This window comes from Diachasmimorpha longicaudata, unplaced genomic scaffold, assembly GCF_034640455.1.
Source record: "Diachasmimorpha longicaudata isolate KC_UGA_2023 unplaced genomic scaffold, iyDiaLong2 ctg00000163.1, whole genome shotgun sequence".
In the NCBI taxonomy this organism is placed as follows: Eukaryota; Metazoa; Arthropoda; class Insecta; order Hymenoptera; family Braconidae; genus Diachasmimorpha; species Diachasmimorpha longicaudata.
Window position 1 is genome coordinate 29,011 of NW_026973966.1, and position 22,830 is coordinate 51,840.

Consider the following 22,830-nt stretch of genomic DNA (forward strand, 5'->3'; position numbering starts at 1 on the left):
TCTGGCTTCATCGAGTCCGCTGCATCTTGTGCATAGGTGAAGAGGATCCTCCTCTGTCAGCCCGCATCTTTTGCATAGGGGGTCAGTCCCCTTGCCTATCCTTGATAAGTACAGAGCCAGGGGCCAGTGTCCAGTGATAAGCCCCACCATAGTACGGAGCTTAACCCTGTTTAGGCCCAACAGGGTCTCTGCCAACTTCCTAGTGGGTTCTCCTAGGAGGGATTTCGTGTGCTTGGCACCCGTCTCCGAGTCCCATCTCTCCACGATCCTCCTATCCGCACGTTCCTTGACCAGGTCCTTCACAAAATCGGTGTGCACGCCTACGTGCTCCACCTCTCCCTGAAAGCCCCTGCAACTACCGTTCTTTGCTAGCTCATCGGCTTTTTCGTTGCCTTTGATGCCAGCGTGTCCCGGAATCCAGGCCACCTCGAGCCGATTATTTACGGCAATTTCCTCCATCAGCTCGACGCATTCACTCACCAGCTTAGAACAACACTCATACCTGAGTATTGCTCTCAGCGCGCGCTTGCTATCTGAGTAGATGAAGATCTTTTTGCCCTTGTCCCCCCTCTCCAGGATCATCCTGGCGCAGGCCCTTAGGGCAGCTAGCTCGGTCTGGAGCACGGTTGCGTGTGAGTCCAGCCCAATGGTCCTCGCTATTGCGGGCCCCTCTGACCAGACCCCCGCACCTGCCCGTCCGCTCACCCGTGATCCGTCCGTATACCAGACTAGTCCACGGGGCGGCACCCAGTCCGCATCCTTTCCTGACGGGGTTTCCCCCCATCCAAGATTGACCGAGAACTTTCTGCGAAAGTGCCATCGGGGTCTGCAGGCGTCAGCACCGCGCGACAGTAGCCCTTCCAGCTCTCTGTCCGCGCGGAGGACACTAGCATGCCCATTCCTAGCTCCCTTCCATGTTCCCTGTAGCCGCAGTCTTGCGGCCGCTCTTGTTGCCTCTTCCCTTATAATTAGGTGTGGAGGTTGCATAAAGAGCAGAGCCTCCAACGCTGAGCTGGGGGTCGTTCTGAGGGCCCCTGTTATGCCCAGCATCGCAAGCCTGCCTATTTTGTCCACCGCTTTCCTGTGGCAGGCCTTGTTCAAGGCTGTCCACCACACTGCGGCTGCGTATGTTAGCTGTGGGGTCATAATGGCCGTGTAGATCCATTTGACCATCTTCGGCCTTAGACCCCATGTGCTTCCAAACATTCGCCTACATGCCCAGTAAGTCATGGTGACCTTGCTAGTCTGCATGGCGATGTGCTTTTTCCAGCTGAGCTTCTCGTCGAGCCAAATACCTAAGTATTTGACCTCACTCGAGAATTTCAGCATTGTGTTGTAAATGGAGGGAGCCTTAACAGCACCCCTCCTTCTACGTGTGAAGTGCACCATCTCCGTTTTGCCTGGGTTTACCCTTAGGCCCTTCGATGTGCACCACTGCTGAACATAGTCCAGCGCCTTTTGCATCTTGCTGTGCAGCATGCTCGTGTTCCTGCTAGTTACCAGCAGTGCCACATCATCCGCATATGCGACTGTCCTTACCCCCAGTTCCTCGAGTCCAGTGAGGAGGCCGTCAACTACGAGGAGCCATAGCAGAGGAGAGATAACCCCCCCCTGCGGGCAGCCCCTCCCTACCGCAGCCCTTACCTCACTGTCCCCAAGGGTGGAGTGGACAACTCTTGTTCGGAGCATGGCGGCTATCCATTTGATGATCGAATTCTCGATCCCAAACGCTGCCGCAGCTTTCTCCATTGTATCAAAGGCGGTATTGTCGAAGGCCCCTTCGATGTCGATAAAGACGCCAAGGGTGTCCTCCCCCCTTTCCTTCGCATTTTCTATTGTGCCTACCAAGTGGTGCAGCGCAGTCTCAGTCGATCTGCCAGCTTGGTAAGCATGTTGTGAGGGGCATATCTGATTAATCCTCAGTGCCCCCTCCTTAATGTGCCTATCGACCAGCCTTTCCAGCGTCTTCAGTAAGAAGGAGCTCAGGCTGATCGGTCTGTAGGCTTTCGCGTTGTCGTAGCTGCATTTACCCGGTTTGGGGTTAAAGACAACCCTGACTTCCCGCCACCTGCCTGGCACATAGCCCAATGCTAGGCAGGCCCTGAATGCCGGTATCAGTCTGCGCAGGAGCAATGGCCCCCCTCTTCGCAAGAGGGCCGGATGTATCCCATCCGGACCTGGACTCTTGTACATTTCGAAGGAGTCCACCGCCCATTGCAGCCTGTCCAGCGTTACTATTCGTGCGGCTAGCTCCCAGTCGGGATCGCCGCTTCCTGTTCGCTTCCAGTCCACTTCCAGGCACTCTCCTGGAAGCTCTATAATAGAGTCCGGGAAGTGCGCGCGAACCAGATGCTCAAGGACCTCTCGCGGTTCTGTGATGGTCTCTCCGCTTTCCAGCGTGATTCCACCCAGCCGTTGTGAAGGGCCCCCCGAGAAGACCCTGCGAAGCCTGGAGATGCCTGAAAGCGCCTCCAGTTCCTCACAGTATGTCCTCCAGGTGAGCTCCTTTGATCGTTTTATGAGCCTCTTGTACTCTCTCTGCACATTTCTGTACAGAGTCCAGTCTTCGGCCCTCTTCGATTTGTGCGCTCGGTTTCCGAGCCTCCTGGACTGGCTTCTCAGCCTGTCCAACTCACGGCTCCACCAAGGCACTTTGTTACCCTTCCTGCAACGTCTAGCCGGGCATGCCGTCTCAAAAGACTCAGTTAGGGCAACGTGGATTCTTTCCACCTCGTCCTCTAACCGGTCCTCCCTGCAGGGCCTAACGCGTCCAACCCCGAGCCTTTCCTCCAGGTTCCTCTCGAAGGAGTCCCAGTCGGTGGCCCTTGGGTTTCTGCGCAGGCGGTCCTGCTGCGGTTGGGCACAGCCCTCTATGCTAAATCTGATGCGTCGATGGTCAGAGAGTGTGTCCTCTCGGTCCACCCTCCAGTCCCTGCATCGCCTCGCCAGCCGGCGGGTGCACATGGTTACGTCAATGATACATTGACAGCGAGAAGTGACGAACGTGGGCCTCGAGCCCCTGTTTAGGATCTCCAGGTCCACGTCTGCCATAAATTCCAGGAGAGCAGTGCCCCTGTCATTACATCTTTCGCTACCCCACACCACGTTCTGCGCGTTTGCGTCACAACCTATGATGAGTGGCAACTTTCTAGCTCTGCAGTGATTCACCAGATCACGCAGCTCATTGGTAGGTGGTGGTGTCGGCGAGTCATGTGGGAAGTAAGCCGAGCAGAAAACTATGTCCTCCGCACCGGCCTCCCCCCGAAGTCTCACGACAATCGCAACCAAGTCTCTGTGGCAGAAGTTGGCCATTCCCCTAGCTCCGCACGCTCTTTTGACAGCAATGCAGGCCCTGGGGCCCAGGTCGCCCCGAGCATAGAATAGCTCCACCTCGCCTCCAGATAGGCCTTTTACCGAGCCTCCGTGTTGCCAGGGCTCTTGTATAAGGCATATGTCTGTATGCTCTACTGCTAGGCTGCGACTCAGCAGGGCAGTCGCAGCCTTGCAGTGCTGCAAGTTAATCTGGGAGCAGTGGACTAGCAGAGAGCCTAAGCCGTCTCCCTGCATATTGCCCTCTGTTCCTTCCCCCCTTGTCCCCCTGGCCATTGGTGGGCCGTTAGGCAGGGTCGCCTGGTGGCGCCCTGACCTGCCCTGAGTGGGATGAGCCCGGCAGGGCCCAGTTGAGGGTCCCTTGAGACCCCCTCCCAGTTCCCGCCGCGCCCCCTCTCACCAGAGGCGGCCTTCCTCTTCGGCCCTTCGCGCGTCCGCTCAGCGGAGGCCTTGCAGGGGCAAGGGGGTCCCTCTGTAAGAGGGAGCCTTCCTCGCTCTCCTTTTCCCTCCCCTCATGGGCGCCTTCCCCGGCAGTTCCTGGGGCACTCACCGAGCCACTCGGACCCTTAGGCGCTCCCTCCTGCCTTCCCCCCTCCCCTGCGATCCCTGACTCCCCTCGGTCGGCGATCACTTTCCCCGGGCCTGGCTGCGCTTGGGGCGCCTTTCCCCCCGCCGCTCTCCGCTGGGTCTCGTAGAAACGAGCCCGGCCGAGGCAGTAGAAGGGGGCCATCCCCATGCCCTTCAGGGCCTCTAGAGATTTGGGGTCAACACCCAACACCAGGTTGAGCCCCTCCTCCCCGCTCCGGCAGTCCCAGACCCTCCACTTGCCTGTGGTAAGGGCCCTGTTCTGCTTTCCCAACCTCTCAAGAGCCACAGCCGCTCCTACGGGTTTTCCCGGGAGAAAGGCTGTGACTCTGATCAGTTTTTGGAGCGCTTCCTTATCCATCATGATAAGGGAGGCCCCTTCCCAGGGTGCCAGGGTGGGCACCACGGACTTCAGCCACTCTCTTGACTGACCGTCCGTGCATGCCACCCACAGCACGCCATCGTCAAACCAGTGGCCGTCAAAGCTCGGGAGCTGACCTTCCATGTCAGTCCCGAACAGTGACGCCACTAGCGCCTCCTGAACCAGGTCGGCTTGCTCCCTCGTCAGAGACAGCTCAGGATGGCCAGTTGGCACTAAGGCCACCCTGCCGCCACCCTTCGCCGCCTCCCTGAAGGAGGTTGCCCCCAGTCCTTCAATGGCCCTCAACTTTTTCGCGGGCATGGCCACGTCGGGGGGAGTGGATCCTGAGGACCTGGGCCTCTTGGGCCCTGTCCCCTGTTCCTCCTTATCCCTGGACGCGGTCTCTACCTGCGGAGATTGCTGATCCCGCGAGGCATCGGCTTTCAGCCTAGCCTGGCGGGCCCGGCGCTTCTCCGCACCCGTCCTACCCCTTCTCTTCCTCCCCTGGGTAGGGTCAGCGACAGCGGGCCCACCACTGGTGGGCCCCTCTGAGGCTGGCTCCTCCTCAACTTCCATTTGGATCAGCGCTTGTTCCCCTTCCGGGGCCCTAGTGCTGATCGTGCTCTCCTCCGACCTACAAGCCTCTGCCGTTCCCTCAGAGAGGGCACCGTCATCGGCGTTAAAATTTTTATTATTAGTTGGGTCCATGTTGATCCCACGAGTAACCAGGAAAAGAAGGTCCACCCCCGCAGAGCCTGGATGCCGAGGTAAGGCATGCATACAATGGGGTGCTGCCTGGTTCCCCAAGGGTATCGTTTGCGACACTGTTCCCCAGTGCCATTCAGCCCTCGGCACGATAACTTCCACCTTAGCTTGGGGAGTCTGGTCCGCGGCGATGCCTTGGGTCTTCCTGACGGGTTTTTACTTCCGTAGGTCGACGTTATAGCTGTCGCTGGCCGGGTACTGAAGTGTGCCCCAGGATCCTGGAGTGAGGTGCTGTTGTTCAGCCTCCTTTCTCCGTTCCCGAGGTGCCACTCTTTCTCCGGCCGTCCCCCTATCCGCCACCTGGGGACGCGCTCAGTTGGTGACTCATACCGTCCCCTTCGTCTCGTTTATAGAGCACGTCCGGGGCTGAGCTTTCCTACATAAAATTAAATTATTTTTAAACAATAAAAAGCAGATTCCCTGGTTACCGGCCTTTTTTGTTCAGTTCTTTTTTTCTTGTTTCTTTTCAAGGATTTTGATTAATTATTAATAAATTATTTCAGTTTCGGCCGATTTTCAATAATTTTGAATTTTTTCAACTTTTTCTCCTTTCATTGAATTCTTTTGTATTTCCCCCACCATGGACCCCACAGATCCCCCTATTCCCGGAATGCCTTTGTATTCGGAGGTAGTTGCTACTACTACCTCCCCTCCTGTCACTTCCGTGAGTACCACCGCGGTCACTCACGTTCACACCCCCTCCTCCCCCTGTACTTGTGCTCACGGTATTACTGCCGGCGCAAGTACATACGTCACTACGGCGACGTCCATGGACACTTACCCTCGGATGGTCCCCTCACTACCTCCCCCTCTCCCACCCCCGGAACCAGGTCCCTCGGAAATATCCCAATTTAAATATGAATTGGAAAATCGATATGACGGTCTCCACCCACGCGATCACATGATTTTGTTGGACTCGCTGGGTCTTTCAACAGTCGGGTCATACGCGACCCTTAAGGATCGATTTGTTCGGGCCGAAATCAGGCGAAAATTCGGGCCTCACGCCGCTTATTGGGATACGTCCAACGATTCCATGACGGTTCCTCTCACTACTATCGGGTTTCAACTCATCCCCGAAGTCGATGATTCCATTCGCGATCGGACTCGCGAATATCTTAGAACGGGACAAAGTATGGGAATTTATCAGGATCCCATCCCCCTCGGGCAGACCCAATGTTCCCCTACCCACCACTCCCCCCAGACTGATCACCGTTCCCCTAATCGAGTCACCTTTAACCTCCCTGTTACCACTTCCCCTTACGCCCCCCCTATTACCACCTCCTCTTACAACTCAATTCCCCTTACCACCCCCCAACCCCTCTCTACCCACACCGATCCTCAGGTATCTCTACCCTATTCCCAGACATACCCCATTCAATCCACTCCCCGTCCCCGGCCCACTACCCTTTTCCCCCCTTTCCCCTCTACCAATTACCCCACTGAGTCCCATCCCACTGCCCCTCCTGCTACCTATCCACCCCCTCCTACTGCTCACTCTACGTACAATGTGGATGAGCCAGTATTCCCTCCTCGCACCAACCCCCGATATCCCTTTCCCCCCACCAACAGACCCCGTCACCCTATCCACAGACCTTCCCGTACCCTGAATTTTGCCTCCCAAATTCCCCCTCTCACCCTCAATGATTATGATCCCTCTGAACAGCCCCAACCATCCTTTCCCCACACCCCCCATCATACCACTTTCCGCGATCAGGGATCGTCGGACCCTACGTCCCGCGAACTAAAAATTAGTTCAATTATTAAAAGAGACGGGATCACTTTCTCGGGAGCGAAAAGTGAGGATCCCTATCTATTTTTGGACCAAATCGGTGACAGTTGCGCGGCATACAACCTCACCGAAGAGGAGACCCTTCGCGCCCTCGCCTTTGCATTTCGGGGAAATGCAAGGACGTGGTATCGCACTGAACACCCCTATTTGATTACTTTCGACGATTTTGTATCGTCCTTTACTGCCACTTTCTGTCCCTTCGGAAGGGAAGAAAGTATTTGGCAAGATATTCGCCGACGTACCCAGGCCCCCAAAGAATCCATTCGGGATTACATTATCTGTATGCGTGGTCTTTTCGCGAATCTCCACCCCCCTCCCCCCTTAGCCAGACAATTAAATATTGTGCATTCCCAAATGCACCCCTCGTTCGCTAAGGAAATTAAAAGAAAATCTTTTACCACCTACGCCCAGCTCTTGGAGAGCGCCCATGAGGTGGAATACACCGCCATTAATGCGTCCCGTTATCAGCCTCCCCCCTCAGCTGAAGATAGTTATGCTTCGGCCTACGCCTTCAACATTCCCACCCCCAAAGGACAGAGACGAAACACGACCCATTATTCGGCTCTGGGTGCACAACCCTCGAGAGCCCCCGACGTCCCCCCAGCACAGTTCGCCACCAATCCTTACGCCCCCCCTCCTGATCATACTGTCCGCTTTCCCCGTCCTCCGCCCACACATGGAATCCCAACAAGTCCCCCGCACAGTCCTGTTCCCCAAAGACGTTCACGAACTCCCCCCACCTTCTCCACTCCTGATACCCAATACCATTACCCTCCCCCTTTAATGAGTCTGGTAATACCACCCCCTCCTACCACCACCCCTTCCAACAGTGGATCGCTGGAGAAATTCACCTGCTTCCGCTGTCATCAGCCTGGACATTTCGCCCGTGAATGTCCTATTTATCCTACCCCAATAAGACGAAATCCTCCTCCCCAATATTATCCCCAACAACCCACACAAAACCAACCCCAACGAACCCCCCCTTCCTATCCCCATTACTCCCAACAACCATATCCCCCTCAGGGAAACTAAGATCGGGGGGGACCAATAATACCTCCCCCCCACGACCAAGACGCCCGTACCCACAAAAACGCGTACGTTTCCAACTGACGACTGACGTGACAAAAAACCCTCCTCCAAACCTTGAATCCCACATTCCTGATCATCCCCCAACAATACCTGACCCTGACCTTCCCCTTCCACCCCCTGAAAATTTTGCCGATCCCCCTATCCCAGTCACCACCCCCTCACGCCCTGTAATTAACCCCGTAAATCCTACCCCTAAAAATCCCACTAAATCCCCTGCTCCCCTAGCTACCTCTCCAGACCCAGTCAGCACCCCTATAAATCCCATCCCTAAACTCCCTATCCAAGCAACCCTTCCCCCTTCTCCCGTTCCCTCTACCTCTGCCCCTTTACCTTCGACCCCCATACCACAAACTTCCTGCATCCCCACACCCCGCCGACGCCAAAAAACCCCGATTCCCAGCAACCCTCCCCCCGAAGAGATCCCGACCCTACTGACCCTGACAGCCAATGACCGAAATAATCCCGACTTTATTACCTATGAAGATTTTTTAACCCTCGTCTATGATGACCCCTCCGAGAATAGATATTTTGCCCAGCTTAACCTTGGTAGGATGAAGCTACGGACCTTGATTGATTCCGGGGCTAATCGATCTTTCATCGGCACCGAAATAGGACCCCATTTGCGGAATTACGCGGTTGACGTCGGTGAAGACGTTATGTTAGGAAGCGGGGAATCAAGGCCCCTTGAAGGATGTGTCGCAATGCGACTGATCTCCGAGTCCCATTTTAGTATTATCCCTTTTCGGCTTACTAATGCCTTAGCTTTTGATTGCGTTCTCGGGATGGACGCCCTTCAACAATTAGGGCTTAACCTCGAGTGTCGAAAGTATTATCGGGATGACCCTGCCCGTCCCTTTATTACCCTAACCGCTCAACCCCTCACTATTTGGTACCCTTCAGACGGACCTTCTCCTAAACCTATCAACCTCGACAAACCCCCTCCCTGCACACTCACTTCCCTAGCCATTATCCCAGAAGATCAATCAGCTTCTCTGAGAGAGAAATTTAAAAGCTGGATCAAACCTGCCCCAGAAGTCGCTAACGTTTGTCCCCTATTGACGATGCATATTGACACCCAAGGACATCCCCCTATACGCAGCCCCACAAGACGATACGCCCCCCAAATTCTTAAAGTTGCCCAAGAAAAAACTAAAAAATTATTAGAACAAGGAATAGTAGAACCGTCCCAAAGCGATTGGTGTAGTTGGCCCGTATTAGTCAGAAAACCCGATGACAGTTATCGATTATGCATCGATTACCGCCCCCTTAACGCTGTTACGAAACACCTAGCCGTCCCCATGCAGAGTCTTGAAGATTTACTTGACTGTGCTCGTGGAACGGTCTATGTGTCCAAAATCGATGTTAGCCAAGCCTTTCATCATATCCCCCTGGACGACGAAAGTAAGGAGAAACCTGCCTTCGCGATCCCTGGACTACCCCCCGGTTTATTTCAATATAAGCGAATGCCCTTTGGGCTGAAAAATGGCCCTGCCATGTTCCAGCTCCTCACCGACATGATAATCCCCGCCCAATGGTCCACCAATGTCCGTAAATATGCGGACGACTTCCTGATTTTTACCCGAACTTTAGAGGAACACGAATGGTTCGTTTCCCAACTCCTCAAAAAACTGCAGGACAATAACCTGACAGTAAATCCCGACAAATGGTCCTTCCTATGTGACCGACTTGAATTCCTTGGAGTAGTAAGTGGGCACGATTGGCGAATTTTCTTCCAGGAATCGCCCCCCTTCCCCCCTTTTTCCAGACGTGTCCGAACACGTTTTCCCCATTGTCCTTTGAGGAGGACGTCGCCGCTCTAGGGCCCCCCTGGGGTGAGGGTCCCCAAAAGAATGTCTTTGTTCGACAGGAAGTGGGTGGTGGGTGGGGGGGGGGGTAACGGTCACGTGATCCAAACGGGAGGGTGGGTGGAAAATGGGTGGTAAGGGTCACGTGATCCAAACGGGAGAGTGGGTGGGAAATGGGTGGTAAGGGTCACGTGATTCAAAAGGGCGGGAGTGGGGGGAAAGTGGATGGCGTGGGAAATGTGGGTATATATGGGGAAAATGAAATAAATATGTAATACATAATTTATTGAGTATATAAATCATTTATTCAGAAATTATACTTGTATGAGGGGTGGTACATAATATTAGGGATTTAAAAAATAGTAGTAATCAAAATTATTGTTATTATTATTATTAAATTAATGCAAATGGAATATATTTTTTAAAGACCGCTGGTTACAATGCAAACTACCTTTACCAGACAAGTTCTGAAAAGGCTTACTTAAATTTCTACGATTACAATTGCGTTTTTGAATAATTTTGTTGAACATTTTCATAACAATGCGATCGTTACGTTTTGTGTCTGAAGTAAATAGTTTATGAAAGGACTGTAAAGACCGATCATTGAACAACCAGTGAAGCACAACAATGCAGTACTGCCCACAAACATCAGACGATATATCTTGGAGTCTCTTCTGGCTCCATTCATAAACATTGCAATTTCGCTTAAGGCGCTGAGAGATTCTTGTATCGAAGGGTGGCATTCCGAAGCTGTCGAAATAAATTCCTCGCCTATTTGAACCGAGGTAAACGGCAACCCAGTGACTTCCTGCCTGATTGTGGTTGTCGGTGTTGATGATGATAGCACAGGGCCGGGGCCATGTCCAGGGGACACGGTCGGCAGGGTAGACACCTCCAATGCATGCATCTGTATGCGGTAATATCTCCAGGAGCTCAAGGGTATTCATAGAACGTCGGTAATCCGGGAAATGAGCGTTGGTCTCGTTCAGCAGGTTGAATGCAACTAATGCAATCTTATTCTGCGCTCCCATTAAGTAGCCCTCCATTTTCATCCACTGTAGTCGACAATAACCTGCCTTGTGGAATCAATTTCTAGCAAATTGTCATATTCGGCGTACAATAGACAATTTACATTCTGCTCTGTTGCTCTATTGAAGCGAACTTCAATGCGAATACTTCCACTTTTCACCAGATTCCAATGGCCAGCGGAACTTGCAGATAAATCAGGAGTCAGATCGAACGCGAACAAGCAAAATCCATCGGAATAGGCCGGACGAGAGATGCTATTTCCATGGTCGCTGAAATGTGTTCCAGTACCAGCAAATAGGGTGTTGAATGCCTCCACATCTAGGCAGGCACCAGAGGTGAAACTTGGCTGCAGAGGTTTTGTAGGTACTTGGCGTCCATCGACATTCAGGCATAAAAAGTTTATCCCAAAATTTTGAAAGTTGAAGGGGTTCTTCTTTCTCGATCCGTTGAAACTGACATTGTCAACAAATCCCAGTATGATTCTTTTAGGTAGTTGACCCAAAATGGCATTGTCTATTGTCTCCCCCATAATCCCCCGATGGAGAACAAAAGATTTGACCTCCACCCGTGTCAAAGGATATTTCGCAGTTGTCTTTGCAAGCGTTTTAGCGTGAGCTATCAAAATTCCAGGGCTGAGTTTCACACGGCGAACTATCAAGGAGGCTTCTTCTATATGCACCTTATAATGCAGGGGAGTGGAGTCCATAAGGCAAAAGTCGTCCTTTGCACGGATAAGACGAACGCGTAGCTCTACGCCATTCATCAAAAACTTGTCTTGATTGAACACGTCACAATGTAAATGTCCCAGTAGATCAAATGCTTTTCCACCTTTAGTAATTGCCTGACGTACGGCTAGTCCATCGTTGTTTCTTGCATCAGCCGCCGTTACAGCAATAGAATCCATTGCACCATAGCTATCCGTAGCCCAAAGAGACATTCCAAGATGTGAGGACTTTGCATCGGTTCCATAGTTTAGTAATGTTTCAATGTATGCTCTATAAGCGTACAGGTTATTTGGAAGCGTAACAACTTTTTGGTTGAAATATACATCCACTTGGTTAAACATTGAATGTAAAAAGTTATTCACAGGCCCAACAGAGTCGTCTATACCAGCAGAGCCATCGGGTTTCAGGATTCTGGCGCGAACTTTGATCATGGTATGTGCCAGATCAATATATTCTTCTCCATGGCCTGGTACGATGAATTCAATTGGGGCATCGTCCGACAGCGTAGATACAGGATTATAATAAACAAATTGAGAATTTTCAATACTTGTTTGGGTAGGTGGTATGGTAAATAGGTCCAGCTCCGACTTCACACACTCAGAAGAGTGCGAATGTAGAAACGACATGATGATTAGTTGAAAATATCGTACAAATCACGAGTCTTCCGCTTTGATTTATGTCTCGGTACTTTTTTCACTTTCTTGCTTCTTTTGTTTGCAACGGGCCTTTTCTTTTTATTCTTCCGAGTTTTGGATGTCTTGGCAGATCCACGGCCAGTGAGCTTATGAGAGGCGAGGCGTTTACGCTTCCTCTTATATCCTGAGCCACGCATCATGGTCCCAATTTTGTCCTGGGCCCTCCTTTTCAATTTCAGCCCAGACTCGGCTAATCGGTTTTCCAGCGCCACCTTTAAGGGCTTGCCATTTATCACTACATCTCCAACAACGTTAATACCCGCATTGAGAGCTTCTTTACCGACAGCTCGGGCTGCGCTTCCCAGATAGGGCAGAATGCGTCGAAACAGACCTCCAAGGAAAGCACCAATTCCATGACCTCGTTGATAAGGACTTCCAACGAATATCCTTCCAAAATCATTATATCGGTCCACTGTTCCTCCACCAGCTTGGTTTGCGTAATATGCAATGTACGGGCTCATTTTTTAGTCAATCAATCCTCTTGAAATGAAGTGTCACGTTCAAAGGACCATACTCGAATGGAATCATATCACCCTGATTGCATCTTATATCTATTTCAATTGTGCGAAATGAATACCTCATCAACGGAATATAATGAGGAGTGGAAAACGTAGTACAGTGCATGGCCCCATAGGTATACGTAGAAGCGCAGAATGGTATCACTCGTAACAGAGATGACTGCACGTCACCTGTTACGGAGGGTACACAAAGATCGCTGTAGATGAACAAATTCGCAGGTCAACCTCTGGCCAAACTTGCTGGTGAAGATCCTTGACAATACGGCCTGGCGTTTGTGAGGCTGTGTATACCTCTCTCAAATCCCAACATATCGGATACTTTATCGGAAAAGTCTATTGTATGAACTGTGCTAGTGCAGTTCCTGGAGTTGCAGTGTTTTACAATTTTCACAAAACCTTGTTGCGCTAAATATTCAAATCGGATATGAGTACTCAAAGACGGAAAAGTATTCATGAACCCCACTAAATCTGTTATATCTTTGAAAACTGCAGTAGGTAGAAAAAATGTTTGTACCGAGTTTGTCTTGGTCTTTTTGGGGATTGGATTACTAATGAAATTGATTGGAGAATCTTTTCCATTACGTATATGTAAAAAATTGCAAGGAAACTGTATTTCACTCAGACCCACTACCCATTCTCCTTCCAGTTCAACTTGTTTTGGAAGCAAGGTCGTGAATTTCGATGCTGTATTATCAGGATGATAGCTCATGCTGCTGTTGCTGGGGAGCACCATATAAAATTCGTTTCTCTTCATTTTTTCCCAATTGCATGCAGTTCTGCAGCAGGTATCCAAGAATCAAACTTATCAGGATATCCTTCCCAATGAACAAGAACCTGCTTATTTTTTCCTTTTCCCTTGGAGCGTATGACACGTTCCACTATGAACTCGTCCTTGTCCGTTGGTTTATTGACAAGCACCAATTCTGGTTCGTAGAAAAATCCCTCAATTGGTTCGTCAGCAAAATCCATCAACTCGTATATCGGCAATGATTGTTTGAAAACGGCTTTCGTTATTTTGAATATTTCTTTACTCCAATTAGTTTCATATCCTTTCTCAAAGATGCCTTTCGTTCGACTGATGCGTACATAGTCACCAACTTTATATTTAAAGGATTCTTTCCTTGGTTCTCCGGCTTGAATCGACTTTGTGTATTACGCCATACGTATGGTGCATTATCCATAGTCACAGCCGCAGGCGCCATCTTTATTGAAGAATGTCGCGAGTTGTTATAAGACTCGACAATTTGCTTCAAAACATCTGTATACTTATATGTTCGACTATGTGTAAAGTAACGCCACATACGTTCCTTCAATGTCCGATTGAAGCGCTCCACAACTGCAGCTTTTATGTCGGGATTACGTGCAACACGAAATTTTATTTTCTTATCAGAAAAAAATTTTTGGACACTGTTGGCCATAAATTCTTTTCCCTTGTCCGTTTGTATCGAAACAGGAATGCGCCCTCCATTTGTATCCATTATACGTCTGAAAGCTTCAAGAACCTGTGATGCTGATTTGTCTTTCAATGGCTCTACCCAGGCAAAATTACTCAAGACATCAATAACTACAAGTAAATATGAAATCCCATCATTATATGTTTTTAATGATCTTCATTCAACTAGGTCAGCCTCCCACATATCATCAATGTTGGTAACTGGATAATGAAGACGCCGAAATTTACGCTTAATGGGTCTATACAGTGTATAAGTGTTCTGAGCCTTAAGCCAATTATTTATTTCACTTTCAGGTATTTCTTTCTTATGTTTTGACAAAATATTTTGAGCCCCTGTGTATGCCTCAGGCTCTGGAAGGTTAAAATATGTCCTCGAGAGTATTTCATTGTTCCAAACGGAAGCCATGATGTAACTTTGTCGGTTTTCGGGGTGTAGGAAGGACTTAGCCGTGTTTCTTTCGGGTTTTTAAGGGGGCGATGTACAGGAATAGTGCGTGATGTATAGCTTTTCCTTCTTCTACCTTCGTCTACAGAACTCTCGTCCTCTGAAATTTCAGGTTTTTTCCGATGCCTAATGTCTGGCAATGCTGGTGGAGGCTGATGAAACTTGGGAGTACCCAGAAACTCCCGAGGGGTGTTCAGACTTTGGAGATAAACTGCAAAATGTTCCCATCTTTTCGCTGAATATGTTCTCCGTACTCTGAGAACATCTTGTATGAGATCCACAATATTAACACCAAGAAATGTTTGTCCATCCAAAGCCACTTGTCCTTTTGAATTCCATTTGAGTCTGTTAGCAGTATCAACGGCGTCAATGTATTCCAGTATACCAGCAGCTTTTCGCTGATATACTTTAGGTACAGTAACAACAATAGCTTTTGGGTTGTATCGTTCAGTGGTTTCAGTTTCGACGGGGGTTCCGTTTCTACCACCGGCGTTTTACTCTGTTCTGTATAAAACAAATATCGCCTTAAAACGTCGTTATACAACTTCCATTTTTTATGATCGTCTCTAGGGCTTTTCGAATTCAAAATTCCTAATAGCTGAGTATCTAATCTACTTGTAACAGTGCCTGGAGTTTGAGCTGATGGCTGAATTTCTTCAGCCAATTCAGTTAACACATGGTGAGCATCAACATGCGAAGAATTTTTTTTAGACGCTGCACACTGTCCTCTGGTGCAAGAATCATTTTACGTGCATGTTCTATCCTTATACGATAGGTGAGATAAGGGTGCTTATCAGAGGACCCAATAGCATCGGAAAAATTGAACCGCCTTTCCGCCTTTGCTCCATATAGGCAAGAAAAGTGAATCGAAGAAATGGCTAGGAGCCGGATAGCTCAGTTGGGAGAGCACCCGATGCATAATCGGAAGGTCCCGGGTTCAAATCCCGGTCTGGACTATCCATTTTTTCAGTAATTTTTCTTGCAAAATTATGGAGAATTATCCTGTTCCCCTTCCTACCTCATCCAAAATCCTATCCAACGATTTCCTTTGACGTCACAAGAAATGTGGAACGCTATATAAACTTCCCGTCTTGTTGATAAAAATGATTGCCGAATGAAGGACGGCGGTGCTCCATATAGGCAAGAAAAGTGAATCGAAGAAATGGCTAGGAGCCGGATAGCTCAGTTGGGAGAGCACCCGATGCATAATCCGAAGGTCCCGGGTTCAAATCCCGGTCTGGACTATCCATTTTTTCAGTAATTTTTCTTGCAAAATTATGGAGAATTATCCTGTTCCCCTTCCTACCTCATCCAAAATCCTATCCAACGATTTCCTTTGACGTCACAAGAAATGTGGAACGCTATATAAACTTCCCGTCTTGTTGATACCACGTCCCGTGTTGTTGTTGTTTTTATCAACAAGACGGGAAGTTTATATAGCGTTCCACATTTCTTGTGACGTCAAAGGAAATCGTTGGATAGGATTTTGGATGAGGTAGGAAGGGGAACAGGATAATTCTCCATAATTTTGCAAGAAAAATTACTGAAAAAATGGATAGTCCAGACCGGGATTTGAACCCGGGACCTTCCGATTATGCATCGGGTGCTCTCCCAACTGAGCTATCCGGCTCCTAGCCATTTCTTCGATTCACTTTTCTTGCCTATATGGAGCACCGCCGTCCTTCATTCGGCAATCATTTTTATCAACAAGACGGGAAGCCGCTCCGCCTTCCTCCATATAGGCGGGCGCTTTCCGCTATAATCGGAAGGTCCCGGGTTCAAATCCCGGTCTGGACTATCCATTTTTTCAGTAATTTTTCTTGCAAAATTATGGAGAATTATCCTGTTCCCCTTCCTACCTCATCCAAAATCCTATCCAACGATTTCCTTTGACGTCACAAGAAATGTGGAACGCTATATAAACTTCCCGTCTTGTTGATAAAAATGATTGCCGAATGAAGGACGGCGGTGCTCCATATAGGCAAGAAAAGTGAATCGAAGAAATGGCTAGGAGCCGGATAGCTCAGTTGGGAGAGCACCCGATGCATAATCGGAAGGTCCCGGGTTCAAATCCCGGTCTGGACTATCCATTTTTTCAGTAATTTTTCTTGCAAAATTATGGAGAATTATCCTGTTCCCCTTCCTACCTCATCCAAAATCCTATCCAACGATTTCCTTTGACGTCACAAGAAATGTGGAACGCTATATAAACTTCCCGTCTTGTTGATAAAAAGACGTTCCCGTGTTGTTGGGCGGGTCTTGTGGAGCGGTTTTTGGGAGGATACCACGAATAATAATAAGAAATATGCATATCAGTTCCACGGATGTTATTGGCACGGATGCCCACGGTGTTTCAAATTCAATAGAGATAAAGAGTTGAGTCACAAGGATACACTAGAGAGTCGATATGAGAGAACAGGGGCGATTACACGGGAATTGCGGAACTCGGGTTATGAAGTCGTTGAAATGTGGGAATGCGATTTTATTCGTCAAAAAAAGACAGATCATGTGTTGGCGAATTTTGTAGAAAACGTTGATCAGCAAATGTTTATAGCGCTGGATCCGCGCGATGCATTTTTCGGGGGACGAACAGGAAATACCGTAACACATTATGACGTAAAAGATAATGAGAAAATTCGCTATGTTGATGTTTGTTCGTTATACCCATACGTTTTAAAGACAGGGATTTTCCCGATTGGCCATCCCACTGTCCATGTGGGGCGTGATTGCCAGCTTATATGCCCTAATAATAATATTTCGTGGATAGAAGGTCTCGTGAAATGTCGCGTTTTACCCCCTCGTCAATTATTTCACCCTGTTTTACCAGTAAAAGCCCATGGAAAGTTACTGTTCCCTCTCTGTCGATCATGCTGCGATGATCTTGTACAAGACAATTGCCCTCATGATGATCCCGCTGATCGCGAATTTTTGGGAACTTGGGTCGCTCCAGAACTTCGTAAAGCCGTAGAAATGGGGTATAAAATATTAGAAATCAGTGAGCTTTGGGAGTATAAGAGTACTACGCGTTATAATCCTGTGACGCGAACAGGTGGATTATTTGCCGAATACATTAACACTTTTTTGAAAATAAAACAAGAGGCTTCGGATTGGCCTGCTGAGTGTGTAGATGATGAATCAAAGAATAGATATATTGCTGAATATGAGACGCGAGAAGGTATAAAACTTGACAAAGATAAAATTCAAAAGAATGCCGGATTAAGAGCCGTAGCAAAACTTTGTTTAAACTGTCTCTGGGGTAAATTTGGGGAGAGGGAGAACTTGACAAAAAAAGCTATTATTCGAACACATGAGGAATTTGCAAATATAATGTTTAATCCTGAAATTGAAGTAACAGGACTTGTTCCTGTCGATAACGACACTCTCTTCATGTCCTGGAAACATTTAAACGAAGCCGCGGAAATGTCCACGAAGGCTAATGTCGTTATTGCGGCTTATACAACCGCTCACGCGCGTCTAAAGCTATATTCTTATCTAGAAAAACAACAAGAACGTGTTTTATATTATGATACAGATTCGGTAATTTACGTCAGCGATGGATCAAATGAATTACCGCTAGGGAATTTTCTAGGGGATTTGACCGACGAAGTAGAGGGCTACGGAGAAGGAAGTTTCATTACTTCTTTTGTGTCTGGGGGGCCTAAATTTTACACTTATCGCGTAAAAAAACCGGACGGCAGTATCGCGGAAGTTAGCAAAATAAAAGGGGTTAGACTGAATTATGAATCGCGTAAACAAATTCATTACGACTCGATTCGCGCGCTCGTTGTCGATAAAGCAGATCCCTACCAGATCGACTATCATGGTATTCGTCGGACAGTGTATCATGACGTCATCACGAAACCTGAGAGTAAGATCGTACGTGCGACAGGCCCAAAACGGCGACTTGATGGTTTCGCGACACTGCCCTATGGTTTCAAAAAACCGCGACTGAACCGCTGATAGTTGGCGCGCACTGTTTTTTAAAAATTAAGTATTTTATCAATTTAGATTGATTGTAGTAGTTTTGTATAATATTGTTATGCACGAAAAACGTTTGTAGGCCTGCATTATTTAATAATTAATTAAACAATTTAATGAGTAGGGGCTATTCCTCCACTCGCTTAATATTTATTTGTAGACTCGAATAGTTATTATTAAGGGATAGGGAATCGTTTGTTGATAATTAATATCCAAATTACATATTTTTAAGTTTGTTTGTTCATTAGATATTAATTTTTTAAAAAATGGGCCCTACAATGTTTACATTTGAGCAGAGCCTCCTGGTGTCAGGAGGCGGCCCTACGGTTTTACCGACACTGTGGAATTCTGGGAATGTACGTTTCTAGGGTCCTGGGAGGGGTTACCGACTGTCAGGGGGGCGCCACCGTCAACTTTGACGGGGCGGGTTTTCAGCCGTTCGTATTTCGAATTGAAATACGAAGTTTCAAAAACCCGCGGCCCGCGAAAATGAAAATTATCTGTAAGAAAAATGTATGTTACACAAAGAAATAAATAAATAAATAAATAAAAACTAGAAAAGATTCTTTCTAAGTGTTTATTTTATTGTGAGTTTCCGGGATGATTTGGGCCGGATGGGATGGTGGGTGAGGAAGTTCCGGGAATGGCGAATAATTGGCACGTGGTGTGATAATGTTCCGATTTATTGGGTTAAATAAATATACACTGTGTGCACTCCGTGATGGTAAAAAACTATTCGGTTAATTGATAGTGGACTGTATTTTCCGCCGTGTTTAATTTGCCGATTTAACCCCGTTGGTTATCCGTTGGTAGCCAAAATTCCCCGGTGGAATTACCCGTAAGACACACCGTATGTCCTGTCCGAATGATGATGGCGTACTGACCATCGTAACGATCCCGAATTCGATCGTGACCTCTCGTTACGATGGTCAAGGGTGATTGACCGAGGTCGTCCGGTTGGTCATCCTGAATTGACCGCGGGATTTTGAACATACCGCCCGCCCTGCGTCACCCCCCTGGGTGACGATGTAGACTGTCCGTTTAATTTTGACCTTCCAGTAGGTCGCCGTTGATTGGTAGTGGTACCAATCGATGGATTGCCCGCTGCGTTTCCTTGTTGCCCTTCCAAAGTGTGACAACCCTGGTCAAGTTGTCCCGTCCTGGGTGGATCCTGATGACTCGAGCCAGGGGCCATCTGGTTGGCGGTTCCTGCTCATTTGATATGAGAACCAACGTCCCAATTTTAATGTCGTCCGTTGGTTTCCTCCACCGATAGATTTGTTGATATCGATGCACGCACTCGCGTGCCCAATGGTCCCAGAAGTTCTGCACCTTCTGCGTGATAAGTTGCCACCTGTTTAGCCGATCCGTGTTGATGTGTTCCAGACTTGGTTCTGGAATCGCTGTCAGCGATCCGCCGATGATGAAGTGCCCTGGTGTCAATGCCGTGGTGTCTTGCGGGTCGTTATTTATCGGGCAGAGTGGCCGCGAGTTCAGGATGGCTTCAACCTGAGTCAGAAGAGTCGTAAATTCCTCGTACGTCAGAGTTGAAGTTCCTATCACTCTCCGTAGGTGATGTTTCGTGGATTTAACCGCGGCCTCCCACTTGCCTCCCATGTGTGGCGAGTAGGGCGGGTTAAATCTCCATTCCGTTCCGTTTGTTGCTAGCCAGTTCCTGATGGTTGCCGATTCGCTAGATGCCTGGTGGATGATTTGCCGTAATTCCTTTTCTGCCCCGATGAAGTTTAATCCCCTGTCACTGGTCAGGGTCGCGCAAATTCCCCGTCTTGCCGTAAATCGCTTGTACGCTGCGATGAATCCGTCCGCCGTGAGGTCTGTGACCAGTTCCAAATGTGTGGCGGATGTGGCGAAGCAGACAAATAAGCAAATGTACGCCTTGTACATCGTTTTGCCTGCCCCGGAGCCTCTCCACCTCAGGATGTTGATTGGGCCGGCGAAGTCTACTCCTGAGTGAAGGAAGACTCGTGATGGTGTCACTCGTCGCGATGGCAGCTGTCCCATCAGCTGTTGAGCTCGCACAGCTCGATGACGTGCGCAGATGACGCACTTTAATATGTGTGAGCGTACTGGTGCCCGTCCTCCGATGATCCAGTACCTCTGCCGGATGTGTGCCAACGTGAGTTGCGTTCCCCCGTGGAAGCTCCTCTGATGAGCTTCCGCAATGATAAGTGATGAGAGCGGCGAGTGACGTGGGAGAATAATTGGATTCTTCTCCTCCGGATCCAATGTTGAATTCCGAAGACGTCCGCCCATGCGCATGACGTCGTTCTCCAGGTATGGCGTCAGCGTCGCCATACGATGCTTGGCTGCCAGTGATCTTCCAGCCTTCAATGTGGTGATTTCCCGTCCGAAGTATCGCTGTTGGGTGTACTTAACCCAGAACAGTCTTCCGTCCTCTATTTCCGTAGTTCCGAGTTGTGGAGAATCCGGTGTTGGTTGTCCCTTGAATTTGTTTATTGCTCGATTCACCCAGGCTGTGATTCGAGCTAGCTTGTTCCATGACGAAATCCGATTGATCAGTGCATCTTCGTCGACAATGTGCACTGGGTATGAGCTGATGGTGGGTGGTTTCGCCTCCATTGCCACCACTGATGCTAATTCCGAGGTTGATGCTAATTCCGTTGATGCTGCTACCCATTGTTCTGGTGGTTGGACAAGCCATGATGGTCCAGTCCACCAGAGATGATGCTCCCGCAATTCCGTTGGTGATATTCCTCTTGATGCGCAGTCCGCTGGATTCTCCTTGCCGTTGATGTGATTCCATTTGGCAGTAGGCAGGGTTTCTTGGATCTTGAGAACCCTGTTCTGCACAAAGTCCTTCCACCGTGATGGATCTCCGTTGATCCATGCGATGGCTACTGATGAGTCGCTCCATGAGTAGAGCTCCGCATCGTCAAGTTCCAGAGCTCGCTGTACATAGGCCATTAGATTTGTGACCATGACAGCTGCCGTGAGCTCCAGCCGTGGAATGGTCATCTTCTTGAGGGGAGCCACCTTGGTTTTGGCACAAACCAAGTTGACGTTGACTCCCGATGATGCTGACCAGGATCGAAGATAGACCGATGCACCCATTGCCAGGGTCGATGCGTCCGCAAATCCGTGAAGTTGTATTTTCTTTCCCGATGAAAGATGTAGCCATCGTGGTATTGATAGGCTGCTCAGCCGTTGAAGTTCCTCCCTGAAACTTCTCCACCGTTTAGTGTGTGTCATTGGTATTTGCTCGTCCCAGTCGAGCTTGAGCAGCCACAATTCTTGTATAAATATTTTTGCCGTGATGGTGACCGGTGCTATTAGTCCCAAAGGATCATAAATTTGCGCAATCTCGGACAGGATTACGCGTTTGGTGATGGTGTCTCCGCTGAAGTTTCTTGCCTTGAAGTGGAAAGTGTCTGTCTGAGGCTGCCAGCAGAGGCCCAGCACTTTCACTGATGATTCCCCGAATTCGATAGTTAGAGCTGATTCCGCCGATATTCCGAGTTGTCCGAGTGTCCGTGGCGCGTTGCTGCACCATTTCTGCAGTGGCATGCCGCCCGCCATGCAGAGTCCGATTAGATCCTTGATTATTTTTTCCCAATTCCTCTTCGGTTTCTGCACCTCCGTAGATATCGTCAACGTATCGCCCCCGTGCGAACGTTGATAAAGCCAAAGGAAATCGATGAGCTTCATCGATTGCCAGCTGCTTCAGCACCCGAAGAGACAGCCAAGGTGCACAGCTGGTCCCGTAAGTGACCGTTGTTAGCTGATATTCGATGATCTGGCCGTCGTCGTTCCAGAAGATTCGTTGATAGTCCCAATCATCCTGATGGACGCGAATCTGGCGGAACATTTTCTCGATGTCCGCTCCGAAGACTAATCGATGCCGACGAAGCCAGATGAGGACGTCAGAGCACTCCGTTTGAAGTTTTGGTCCTGAATGAAGGATATCATTCAGTGACACTCCCGTAGAGCTTCGATGTGAAGCGTCGAATACGACCCTTAGTTTGGTCGTCGTGCTATCCGGTCTCAGCACTCCGTGATGAGGCAAGTAGTATGCCAACCGTGTCTCTGACGTCGATGGTGCCCGTTGCATGTGATCCAAGGCCTCATACTCCTTAATGAATTTCCGGTATAGTGTATGAGCCTGTGGATCTGCCGCCAATCGCCTGTTGAGCTTCTGTAAGCGAATCCGAGCCGTCGATGCTGTATCCCCTAGGACGGCAGGCGATGATTTAAACGGTAGACGTACTGTATACCGTCCCGTTG

General features: G+C 49.0%; 1 protein-coding gene across 1 annotated transcript; it reads right to left on the reverse strand.

Moving 5' to 3' along the window:
* Positions 1-19,608: 19,608 nt before the first annotated feature.
* Positions 19,609-22,776, reverse strand: LOC135172107 (uncharacterized; the record flags this gene model as incomplete). The annotated part of the gene is made up of 2 exons (XM_064138433.1): positions 19,609-21,875; positions 21,925-22,776. Coding segments are annotated over 2 exons (3,119 nt in total), but the record flags the coding sequence as incomplete, so codon positions are not given.
* Between the last annotated feature and the right edge of the window lie 54 nt (positions 22,777-22,830).